Source organism: Cetorhinus maximus, chromosome 17 (genome assembly GCF_964194155.1).
Source record: "Cetorhinus maximus chromosome 17, sCetMax3.hap1.1, whole genome shotgun sequence".
Classification (NCBI taxonomy): Eukaryota; Metazoa; Chordata; class Chondrichthyes; order Lamniformes; family Cetorhinidae; genus Cetorhinus; species Cetorhinus maximus.
This window is the reverse complement of record NC_135895.1, coordinates 43483982-43496011: the sequence shown is the minus strand read 5'-3', so window position 1 is coordinate 43496011 and position 12030 is coordinate 43483982. Positions and strand designations below refer to the sequence as shown.

The 12030-nt window shown below is 39.0% G+C and overlaps 2 protein-coding genes across 2 annotated transcripts in view; both read right to left on the bottom strand.

The window, feature by feature from the left end:
• The window catches only part of cc2d1b (coiled-coil and C2 domain containing 1B), a 73681-nt gene extending 67924 nt beyond the window's left edge, over positions 1-5757 (bottom strand). The window contains exons 1-2 of the mRNA XM_078561117.1: positions 4660-5757; positions 757-895 (exon numbers count right to left, since the gene is read on the bottom strand). Of these exons, the coding sequence (XP_078417243.1) occupies positions 757-895; positions 4660-4722 (202 nt within the window). The 5' untranslated portion in view covers positions 4723-5757. The remainder of the gene's footprint in view (positions 1-756; positions 896-4659) is intronic.
• Positions 5758-7777: 2020 nt separating this feature from the next.
• orc1 (origin recognition complex, subunit 1) overlaps positions 7778-12030 on the bottom strand; it is a 31513-nt gene continuing 27260 nt past the window's right edge. Inside the window, exons 15-16 of the mRNA XM_078561104.1 lie at positions 9112-9199; positions 7778-8126 (exon numbers count right to left, since the gene is read on the bottom strand). Of these exons, the coding sequence (XP_078417230.1) occupies positions 7935-8126; positions 9112-9199 (280 nt within the window). The 3' untranslated portion in view covers positions 7778-7934. The remainder of the gene's footprint in view (positions 8127-9111; positions 9200-12030) is intronic.

The window sequence follows — 12030 nt, the reverse complement described above, 5'->3', positions numbered from 1 at the left end:
CGGATGGTGTTTGCCGTTCATCACGATGTGCTCATTATCATCTGTGCTTCTGCTGAAGCAGTCATTCCAAATATGAGCTGACTGCAGTGACGGCTGCATTGTGGCATACATTATTGCTGATATTCCCATGGTGCTGAACTCTATGTTTTCATCCATTTTACATAACATTTCAGCAGATTACCTCATTGTTTGCACTTAACCAATAAACAGTAAACAATTATCAAAAATTACTCATTAGAAGAGAAGCCGTTTCACAAAATGTCTGTTCCAAGCTGTCCCTGACCAAAAGTTGCTCTAACATTTAAGTTTATGTGGCAATTCAGCAAACTACCCTTCCCTTTAACAAGTTAATCAATTAGAGTTTTCATAATTTCTTTTCTAGAAAGTTTTTCCTGAAACATTTTCTTTTGCTTTCAAATCTATAGCAAAATTAATGGCTTAACATGTTAAATTATTAGGGTCTTAGAAAGATGTCAAAACCTTCTACTTGTTCAGTTGCTGCTTTTCCAATGAAAATATATCAAGACAACTCTTAAGTCATGACAAAAGAAGCTTATATTTATATAGTGCCCATATATTAAATAGGTTCAGCTTTATCATTTTTCATTAAAAATTAACAGTAATTCCACTATTTAGACCAAGTATTTAACTTGTAGAATTATTTTAAAAATGAAAGGGTTCAGGAAGTAACAGTAGCATTTAATTACAACCAAGGATAAACCAGAAAAGTAGATGATAAACAGAGATTATACTAACTTTTTTCTTTAGGCTTTGGCTTAGCAATAGGCTTCTTTCCAGTTATTTCAGCTAATTCTGCTTCTAGGTCTCCATCGTCACCATCCTCTTCTGTATTCATCATCATATCTTCACATGAAAAGTCTACAAACAGGCCAAGCTGTGGCACAGAGTAAAAATGTCATAAGGCTCTCATGCAATTGCCTATTAACCTAAAATATACAATAAAGTTATTTAATTACACATAAACAGTAAATTAATGGCCCTTTTCATCATAAATTGCCATTTAAATCAAAAATTATATATTCTCATCCAGTTAGTGGTAAACATTAACAACGATGTAAACTGGTCTAGATTTTAGATTTTATTTTAGTAGGATTTAGTTTGCCTGCTTAATTTCACAATTTTTAAAGACTTTTACAACACACATTCTGCACTAGGCTAACAAGGTCAAGTCACCATTTTGTACTAACACATCATCTAAAAAGAAACCATTCTGTGATTTGAACACCTGCTGCCAACTATGCAACATTTTAGTACACTGTTAAATAAATAGTTTTGAGGGTTTTCCTACAAAAACCTCCCCACTAGTATTGTAAAGTAGCAACTGACCAGCAACAGGTGATTATTAGAGGTACCTCAATTACTTTGTAATAGAAGCATAAATAATTAATAATCAAAGTTAATGTAAGTCAGATTATATCTATTTCTGTATTTTCTATTAACATTCCTATGTTGGAATCAAAGCCTGAGAATTAAACAAGCTGGGACAGCATTTGAGAAAAAGGAACCTACACTATCCAATAGAGGCCTCTATCAGAATACACTGTCCCTGACAAGTCTAGTATTAAGCCTAATGAATAAGGAGTCTGTCCATCATAAGATAAAGAATTCATCTTGAATTAATCCACTGTCTTATGTTTAAGGCAATGTGCACAAATGGCTGGAACCAATTAAATTAACCCTTACAACATTATTGACTAATTGGCTATTAACAACAACTTTGGATCAAGGTGTGGTTATGCAAAATTAGATATAAAAGAAGGTTTTGGGAACCATCGTGTTTGTGTACACCAAGTAAAGGGGCCCTATGTAGCGTTTTCAAGGAGGAAGAGGTAGAATTGCTGTTGACGTGAGAATGGGCAGTATAGCACTTGCCCAGGAACAGAGGCAGAATTCCTGTTGGCCAGGACCCTGGATAGAGTGGTTTCCTTCCAAGACAGGCAGAATTCCTGTGGGCAAGAGGGTTGAGGTCATTTCCCGCATCTTCTGAACTGGCCATCCATTTGAAGTTGTAAATAGGCAGTGTATCATTGATAAGTATACATTTGTGTTCCTTTGCTTCTTTAAATAATTGATAAGTGTATTGTTTTATTTTATCCTTTATTCAATAAATGTTGGTATCATTTGCTAATTCAGTGTCTGAGTCCTTGCCTGATGATTATATCTCTGTTGAATTAGGATCCAGTAATTAGGCTCCGTGCAACTAAATAAAATCAAGTCTAAATTTATCAAAACACCCCCTTTTCAAATGTCCAATTATAATTCCTAGATATAGAGCACACATAGATTTGCATATGTGAGTACACATCCTGGAGCATCAGTGCCCCATGTTGCATAGTATTACATTACATAGTTACAGCACAAAAATGGGCCAATCAGCCTAACAGGCCCATGCCAGTGCTTAGGCTCCACAGTAGAGTCTTTAATCCCTCTTCTTCTAATTCAATCAGCATATCCTTCTATCCCTTTCTCTCTGATGGACCCATGTTATTTGCCTGAACTACTTCTCTAACAACTCTCTGGATAAAGTAGTATCTACTGAATTCCCTACTGTATTTATGAGTGACTAAATTACATTTATAGTCCTTAGCTCTGGTCTCACCCATAGGAAGAAACATCCTCTGTACGTCTACCCTATCTAGTCATTTCATAAGTTTGAAGACATTTATCAAGTCACCTCGGTCTTATCTTTTCTAAAGAGAGTGCCAACCCGTGCAATATTTGAGATTGGTGAATCTTTTTGCACCTTTTCCAATGACTTTTTATAATATGGAAGCCAGGTCTGTTCACAGTGCTCTAAGTCTGTTTTCACGAATGTTGACATGATGCTCTCATTTAAATCTTGTTTTCATGTCCTGTTTTGCTATGAGAGCTCTATTTCCCTTCATAATCATCTTCTTCTGGAAATAATGGCTTGCACGAGGCTACATTTACAGGGAATTCCTCGGGAACCTTGGCCAAGGGATCATTGTTCATGTATAGGCCTGGATTGCAAGTATTAATATGTCACTTGACTATGAAAGATCTCATAGCTGAAATCTTGTGACCTGATCCAATTACGTGCCTTCTAGCAAGATTCTCTAAACTAGAGATAATGCACTGGAACCTGGCTAATTTTTCCCTTTCACAGCCCAGAGTTTAGTGCTCATGACACTACTCTGTTGGGATCAACTTAATTTGTCACAATTTAGGGATCAAACCTGGATTCATCCTGGTCCATAATGTTCAATATTGCACCACTCGTTTGGGGGCCTGGACAGAATTTACCCATTTAGCTATTAGGCAAGCAATACATAAATTGTTCTTATTCAAGCATTTCTTAATCTTCCTGTAAGGACCACATATACCATGAATTATAAAGCATTGCAAATTTTACACCTGAATTGAATTTCCATGCAATGTATAACAACCAACTACAACTGATAAAAGGAATTTTTTGAACCGATCAGCCATCCTCATTTCCCATCTACATCAAATGCATCTGTATTTAGCAAACAAAACTGTCTGGAAATTTCACCTGCAATAATCCGCCACCCAGCATACCAGGATACAATCCAAAATGAAAACAAGTGAAAAAAGTAAAATAAAAAACAATATTAGCAGAACTACACAGATTTAATTTTTAGAACTCCGTTATATAGTCTTCTGCCACTGGACCTGGATCCAAATCAAGCTCAGTCAAATGGGATAAAAGTCTGCAGTTTGTACTGGCCGTGTGTGAAATGGGTTTGGCCAGTATTAATCTAGTTCCTAGTAAATTATTCCTACAACTAATTGGTAATGTCACACAATTTATTTATTAATTGGAAAAAATAGCTAGTGTGGGAAACGAAAGTGCCACACAGGTACAGTCAAGGTACTTTTTTGGGGTTGGAAATAAGGCAATGTTGTGGGAGCTGTCCTCCACGTCCAGCCTGGGAGTATCTGCTGTAAACTAAAACGGGAAAAGCTCTATTCCCCAGCACGAACATCCCTCACCTTGATGAGTACAAGTCACATACAATAAATTTGCTTGACGTGTGCCACCTTCATTGTAACCAGCTCCCCTAGTTTATGGGAACACCATCATTACAAGGACTGCAGTAATTCAAGACGGCCAAGAACAATCTTCTCAGGGCACCTGGGGATGGTCAATAAATGCAGCTTTGCCAGGGTCATTCGGAACCCGAGAACGGAAGTATATAACAGAAAAAAATGCTAGATATAATAGATGGATGTTCTTTACATTGCCCTGATGAGTTAATAACATCCCACTCAAGCACTCACATTGCACAGCATATATAGGATACCTCCTTGCAGTAACACCAATTTGTAGGGGTACTTAAACTTCGTTCTTTTCAAAATAAACATAAGATGCAAACATATGAAATCGCCATGAAAACACAGACATGCACTAAAATCTATGACATTGTAAACTATATAACTTGCCTGGGATTAGTGTAAAATATTATGCAATTTGTAACAGCAGGAATTTGGTAAACAAACTGCAGCAAAGCCAATGAGCGTGAAACTCTACATATAAACATTTCACCGGACACTGCCCCCTCCTGATCTTCCCCAACCAGGCCCGCGGCTACTGCCAGAAAACCTCGGGTAAATAAATCCCAAATTGTTTTCATTCTCCAATCCATACGGACTCACCTGTTTAGCCGTCGCTGCGCCCTGGCCTTTGCTCGCCGGCTTCTTTTTTTTTGCAGCGAACATGGTGCATCCGGCAGGCGCTAAGTTTCAACTCTTCGCCCCGAGGCCCCAGAAACTTTCAAAAAACGGACACAGGATGTCGGGTTTTAAAAACAAAACAAAAAAAAAAAAATGCTACTTTTTTCCCCCCACCGAAGGCTGTGAAGCAGGAGCAGTTAGGCTGGCTGCCCGGAGAACTTGTTCCTCCAAGAGGGAAGGGGGGAAAAAAACTCGCCGCCTTCATCCAACACTCGGCCCGTCTCCTGGGCGCCAGCGGCTGCTTCTGCGCAGACTCAGTGCATGCCCTGTTGCTCCTTTGCGGTCCGCACGGAGTCCCTCGCCAACGCGCGCGTCCCTGTCACTACCTCCGGGCAGCTTAGCTTTTTAACGAATAGAAAAGCAAACTTGTTTTTTTTTTCTCAAAGTGGTGGGGCGCCCAATGACGGAGCGAAAAGGACTTGCATTTCTACAACGTTATATCTTCCGTGAGGTGCCAAAGCGCTTTCGCAACCAGCGAATTACTTTTGATGGCCACTTGCTTTGCCAACCCGTGCGGCAGCCAATGTGTGTAGTCGCCAAAGATCCCACGACAGCAAGAGATAAACAAGTGAACCTTTTCAGGAAAAGCCAGACAAGTATATGAGGGAGAAGGAAATAGATTGAGAGGCGAAAGATGGGTGGAAGATCCCGTGGATTTTAAACACTGGCAAGGACTGGTTGGGCCGAATGGCCTGTTGCTTTGCAGCATATCCTATGTAATTCTCGGTATGTTTCAGTGATGTTGGCTTGAAAGCTGGCAGGATCTCCTGCTCTTTGAATAGTGTCGTGGGATCTTTTCCATCCACCCGAGAAGGGAAACAGGCCTCAGTTTAACATTAACCGAATTACCTGGAAACACTCAGCAGGTCTGGCAGCATCGGTGGAGAAGAAGAGTTGACGTTTCGAGTCCAACATGACCCTTCAACAGGAGAGGGGTGAAAGACCCCCAAGAAAGACCCAAACCTCCCTGTCGCTTGCCATTTTAACACTCCACCCTACTCTCTTGCGCACATGTCTGTCCTTGGCTTGCTGCATTGTTCCAGTGAAGCCCAACGCAAACTGGAGGAACAGCACCTCATCTTCCGACTAGGCACTTTACAGCCTTCCGGACTGAATATTGAATTCAACAACTTTAGATCTTAAACTCCACCTCCCCCCATGTTTCTTCCCCCTCCCTTTTGTTTTTTTTCTCAATAATTTATATACATTCTTTTCCCACCTATTTCCATTATTTTTAAATCTACAACTAATACCTTGTTAGTCTTTCCACCCCACCCCCACTAGAGCTGTACCTTGAGTATCCTGCCATCCATTCTTAATTAGCACTTTTCTTAAATATCACCACCTTCAACACCTCTTTGATCCTTTTGTCTGTGACATCTTTTGATTATCTGCTCCTATCACTGCTTGCTTGTCTCCACAACCACCCCACCCTCAACTTCTCTCTCCCCCCACCTTAAACCAGCTTATATTTCACCCCTCTCCTAACTATACTTCAGTTCTGTTGAAGGGTCATGTTGGACTCGAAACGTCAACTCTTTTCTTCTCCACCGATGCTGCCAGACCTGCTGAGTTTTTCCAGGTAATTCTGTTTTTGTTTTGGATTTCCAGCATCTGCAGTAGCTTTTTGTTTTTATCTCAGTTTAACATTTCATGGTAAAGATAGCACCGTTAACTGCATCACTCTACTTCAGAGTTCGAGCATCATCTCTGCTTTATATTCTATGCCTCTCTTTACAAACCCAAGAATCTTGTGTTTTTAACCACATTATCAACTTGCCCTGCTGCCTTTAAGGATTTATGCTCTCTATAATTTTCAAAAATTGTGCCATTTATAGCTCAATAACACAATGCAGTTTGGTGTTTTCGTTTAAAAGCTGGGATCCACCTGTCTCAATAAACAAGCCAATCATATGTAACATTAAATACTTGATTAACTCAGTCTTTGCACTGATCATGTTAAACTTATGCAAGTGATTTGGATCAACATTCAGAAGTCAGGAGTGACCAAAAATGTACATACAATTTGGTACATATAGCAGTGTTAGATAGAACACATGAATTTGGTCCCAAGGTTCCCAAAGCTATTTTACCTTACCTCATGTCTGGGCTTGTTGTCAGAGCAATGACTCACTTGTTGTACCAAATAATTAGAAGGCAAACAAGATGAACCTTGTTTTCTTTTTGTCAAGCAATTCCCATGCAAGACTAGGAAGTCACCATGTGTATGTTTAAAGGGGAAGCAGACATCTGTACACAAGTTAATGTGTTGGACAGTACTGGAACTCATGCACTTGCTGTTGGTGGTGTCCTGCCTGTCCAATGCTGCTCTTTTCTGAGGTTGCTGGTCTTCTGTTCCCCATTTTTTTGTTGTTCGTGGAATTGCCAGTGCACAGTGAAATCAAATTTTCTACTGACTAGGGTTTGTGTTGACTAATTCAAATTTTTTGACTGGTAAATAGGGGACTGTTTAGACATGGATGGTCTTGTGTTTACATACAACAACTGATGTACAGTACCTGTACTTAGGAAAATTGAGATGTAATAAAATTGTATTTTTCAACTTCACACATGTTGCATTTCAACTATGCAATTGATAAAATCTCATTGCTTCCCACCCAAAAAGTACTTGGGTTAGGAGTCACTGGCTACAATCTGAAAGATATGGGTAAACTTTCTCTGTGTTTCACTTGTTAGGTAAAATTACTATACTTTACAGTCAACAATGTCACATCAGAGTAGTTTAATGAAAGTTTGCATTTTAAAATCCTCAATCTTAGTATAACTAAGTAAAAATGAGACCACACTCAGTGCTTCACATGAAGGAAAGAAGTCAAATCACCCCAATCAGGTTTCACGCAGCACCCAGCAGTTCACTCAGGGTCAGGTTACATGCCTGCTTAGTTAAGGAAGAGTGTGTAATATGGGAAAATAAATAAAAAGTGCGAAATGAAGAAAATTTAGTAAGCGGACAAAAATGCAATTATAGTACTTATGGCCTTTTACATACTTGCTCCACTTAAGATGTCAAACTATGTAATGCAGATTTGAGAATTCTTTATTATACAAAATGCTTAAAATAACCTCGTCCCAAGAAGTTTTTGTAAAAGTTGTAAAGTTAAAATTATTATTAGATATGAATTTTAGGTCTAAAACAGCAACATACACTTCATATCACATTATAACCATTTAACAAATTACTCTTTTAAGGCATACATGACATCATCTTGGCTAACATTCAATCGTACTCGCATGTGAAGGTCATTTTTACTAGATTCAACAAGTAGTAGACGACAAGCCCCAAGTCTTGTACAAACCAACATGGTCTGGGACATTGTTGGAGGCTGCAGACCTTCTATTCTGCATAGTCCAATATGCTGCTGGTAAATCTGCAAAAAAGTGGTACAAGTAGAATAATAATTTAGAATCTTGAACTTTAAACAAAATATTGTGTTAAAATGCTATGTTAAAAATACTATACACATCATTCCGATATTACGTTTTTACAATATAGCACATTTTGATGGGAAACAATTATGAGGTTTGAACAAACAATTATGCACATTAGAATTCCAGTTTAGTCCATCAACATGCTCTGTACTTGACTTGTATACAAAACATGAAAAGCAGTTTAAAAGTTTGTTTGTATTTTAAAGCATTAAACATTTTGTTGACTTGGCATTTCTACCCATGTGGCATTTTTTACATATCAACTTGGTCATATATTCCCTTGCCACTAATTTCTTCCTAAAGTCACAAGAAGGGCCAACAAACTCCCTGTACGAATTGCAAGATTATCATTTAGTGGAAAGTTTTCACCCATTCTATTTAAAGAATTATTAAACAAGTGCTCAAAATAACCCATTTTGTACTAAAATTAGGAACAATGCAAAAAAAAGTACTTAGAGTATTTTCCCCCCCAATATTTTTGTATAGAAGGATTAAAACAGCAATGCACATTTCATCACACAGTATATTTCCTACTACATTACTTTTTTTTTTAATGAGTATGCACTCCATGTTAAACCGGATGAACAGCTGAAATGTTATTGCTGCAAGATTGAGAACTCATTTGTTGCAAGTATTGGTAAATTATTCTAACCACTTATTGTGTTACTGGAAAGATAATTCATTCAATTTTGTTAGTAAAAAAGTTAATTTTTTCAAAAGAAAAACAAATGTTTCCCTGTGATTGCTATGGATTAAAGTGGTCTACAAATAGAATGTTAATAGGTTTTTGTACATGTATGCAAAGATGCCAAGCACACAACTATCCCATCTTTCCCAATTCATTAAAAATGTTTTTCAAAAACAAAAAAAAACATTTTCTGGGCAAATACTGGGGAACATATTACAGAAAGTGCTAGTAACTACCTGCTGAAACGTTGCTTCTTCTAGACCAAGGCGTTGGAATTCAGCAAGCACTGCTCTCATAAAAAGCTGTTCCTGGGCAGATGCGCTCCTGTGGCACAGAAAGGAAAACATATTTAGTAACAGAGATTGCAATCTCATTCGCTTGATTTGAAGTTTAAGTTATAGCTGAATGATAACTGGATAAGAATGTCAAAGACCAAGTCAAAGAATATTACTCTGCTAAATTGGAGCAGCTGGGGGAAGATCTGAAAACAATATTATAGGTGCACAAATACAGAACCAATATGCAAAGCTGTTGCACTCAATTCTTGCGTTCGAGCAAAACTTGCGTATCAGCCTTCATTGGCAGCAGGTTTGAAACATCAAATCAATCTTTGGCTAATGGTGCTAGATTATTTCGTGCAAAACCTCCCCATTCTCTCCATTAGATTTTCAGGATAGGTCTAAATGCACAATTGTGAAGACTCAAGGCACTTTACTGGAGCATTACCAGACAAAATTTGACATTGCGCCATGTAAGGAGGTTAGGACATGTGAGCAAAAGCTTGGTCAAAGAGGTAGATTTTAAGAAGTGTCTTAAAGCAGGAGAGAGGTAGAGATACCAAGATATTTAGGGAGGGAAGTCCAGAACTTGGCACTAAGGCAGCTGAAAGCACAGCCTCAAATTGTGGAGTGAAGGAAATTGGAAATACACAAGAGGCCAGGATTGGAGGAATGCAGAGTTTTCAAATAGCTCAGGAGGTCACAGATATGGAGGGGCCAGGCCAAGTTAGGCTTTGAATACAAGGTTGGGAATTTTAATGGAAGTATTTCAGAACCCAGCACAATGCCAGTCATTGAATGTAGGGGTGATAGGTGAATGAGACTTGGTGTGAGCGAGGATATGAGCAGCAGCATTTTGGATGAGTTCAACATTACAGAAGGTGGAAATGGAAGACCAGCCAAGAGAGCACCAGAATTGTTAAGTTTGAAAGTAACAAAAGCATGATTGAGCATTTCAGCAACCGATAAGCACAGATGAACAATATTTCTTGTCAGGTGATTCTATTACATCCACTGAAATATAGAATATTTTGCAAGTTTAAGATTTCCTGTTGAGTCACATTAACTTCCTGTCACGATTGACCGGTCACAAATGATGCCAGGATATTTCCAACACACTTGGGTATTCACACTGTCATGAAAGTATAATAATTTTCATAATATTTTTCTGGTTTATTGTGAAGTAGGTTTATGGGGGCAAGTATAGTTGGGTCTGTGTGTGATGTAATTACATTTGGAGTCAAGTAGACTGCAAGTTTATCATCAAAAGAAGTCAGGTGCTTGACATGCTAATGAGTAAACATGGATGCTGGCTTAGCATGTAAGGTGTGAAAGGAATTTGCATTTTTTGATAAGCGAAGGGCTATTTGGATGTCTTGATAGTAATGGTAGTGAGGGATATGTCAAGCCATGAGATTACAGATTATGGTGAAATGTTGTCTCCACAAGGGCTGTGCTGCAGTTACTCCCACCAATACTGTCACAAATAGGTAAATTGGTGAGAACGAGTTAGAATAAGTTGTTCCCTTATGTTGGTTCTCTCACCACATGGGTCACTTTCAGGTTGGCAAGGTGTAACTACTGGAGTGCTGCAGGGATCAGTGCTGGGGCTTTAACTATTCACAATATATCAATGACTTAGATGAAGGGACCAAATGTATGATTGCTAAATTTGCTGGTGGCACAAACTTATCTATATCCCTTTGAGTGTGCAAAATTTGGCAGATGGAGTATAATGTAGGAAAATGTGAACTTGTCCATTTTGGCAGGAGGAACAAAAAAGCAGTGTACTCTTAAATGAGAGAGATTGCAGAACTCTGCGGTAGAGGGATCTGGGTGTCCTGACACATGAATCACCAAATGTTAGTACACAGACACAGCAAGTGATTAGGAAGACAAATGGAACGTTGCTGTTTATTACAAGGGGAATGGAATATAAAAAGTAGGAAGTTTTTCTACAGTTGTACAGGGCTTTGGTGAGACCACATCTGGAGTACTGTGTACAGTTTTGGTCTCCTTACTTAAAAAAGGATATAATAGCATTAGCAGTTCAGAGAAGGTTCACTCAACTGAATCCTGGAATTAAGTGGTTATCTTATGAGGAAAGGCTGGACAAGTTGGGCCTGTGCCCATTGGAGTTTAGAAGAATGAGAGGTGATCTTATTGAAACATATAAGATCCTGAGGGGACTTGACAGAGTGGATTTTGAGAGAATGTTTCGCCTTGTGGGACAGACTAGAACTAGGAGACACAGTTTAAACATAAGGGGTCTCTTATTTAAAACAGATTAGGAGAATTTTTTTTGTGGTCATTAGTCTGTGGAATTACCTTCCCCAGAGAGCAGTGGAGGCAGGGTCATTGAATATTTTTAAAGGCAAAGGTAGATAGATGCTGGAATGACAAGGGAGTCAAAGGTCACAGGGATTGGCCAGGAAAGTAGAGTTGGCGCCACAATTAGAACAGCCATGATCTTCTCAAATGGCAGGGCAGGCTTGAGGGGCTGAATGGCCTGCTCCTGCTCCTAATTTCTATGTGGGACAGACATACCCAGAGATGGTGATGGAGGATTCTGAGACATTGGAAAGAAGGCATGATTTGATGTACGATTTGGTCGGGCTGTTGCTTCATTAGTCTGTGGGACAGCTTTCCCAATTTCGGCACAAGTCCCTAGATGTCAGCAAGGAGGGCTCTGCAGGGTCGACAGGCCTGTGTGTTCCTTTGTCACATCTGTTACCTAGGTCGATGTTGGGCAATTCGTTCTGTTTTACTCTCATTAAACTTTTCTGTAGCAGTTTGATACAACTGCATGGCTTGTTAGGCAATTGCAGAGGACAGTTGCAAATCAACCACATTGCTATGGGTCTGGAGTCACATGTA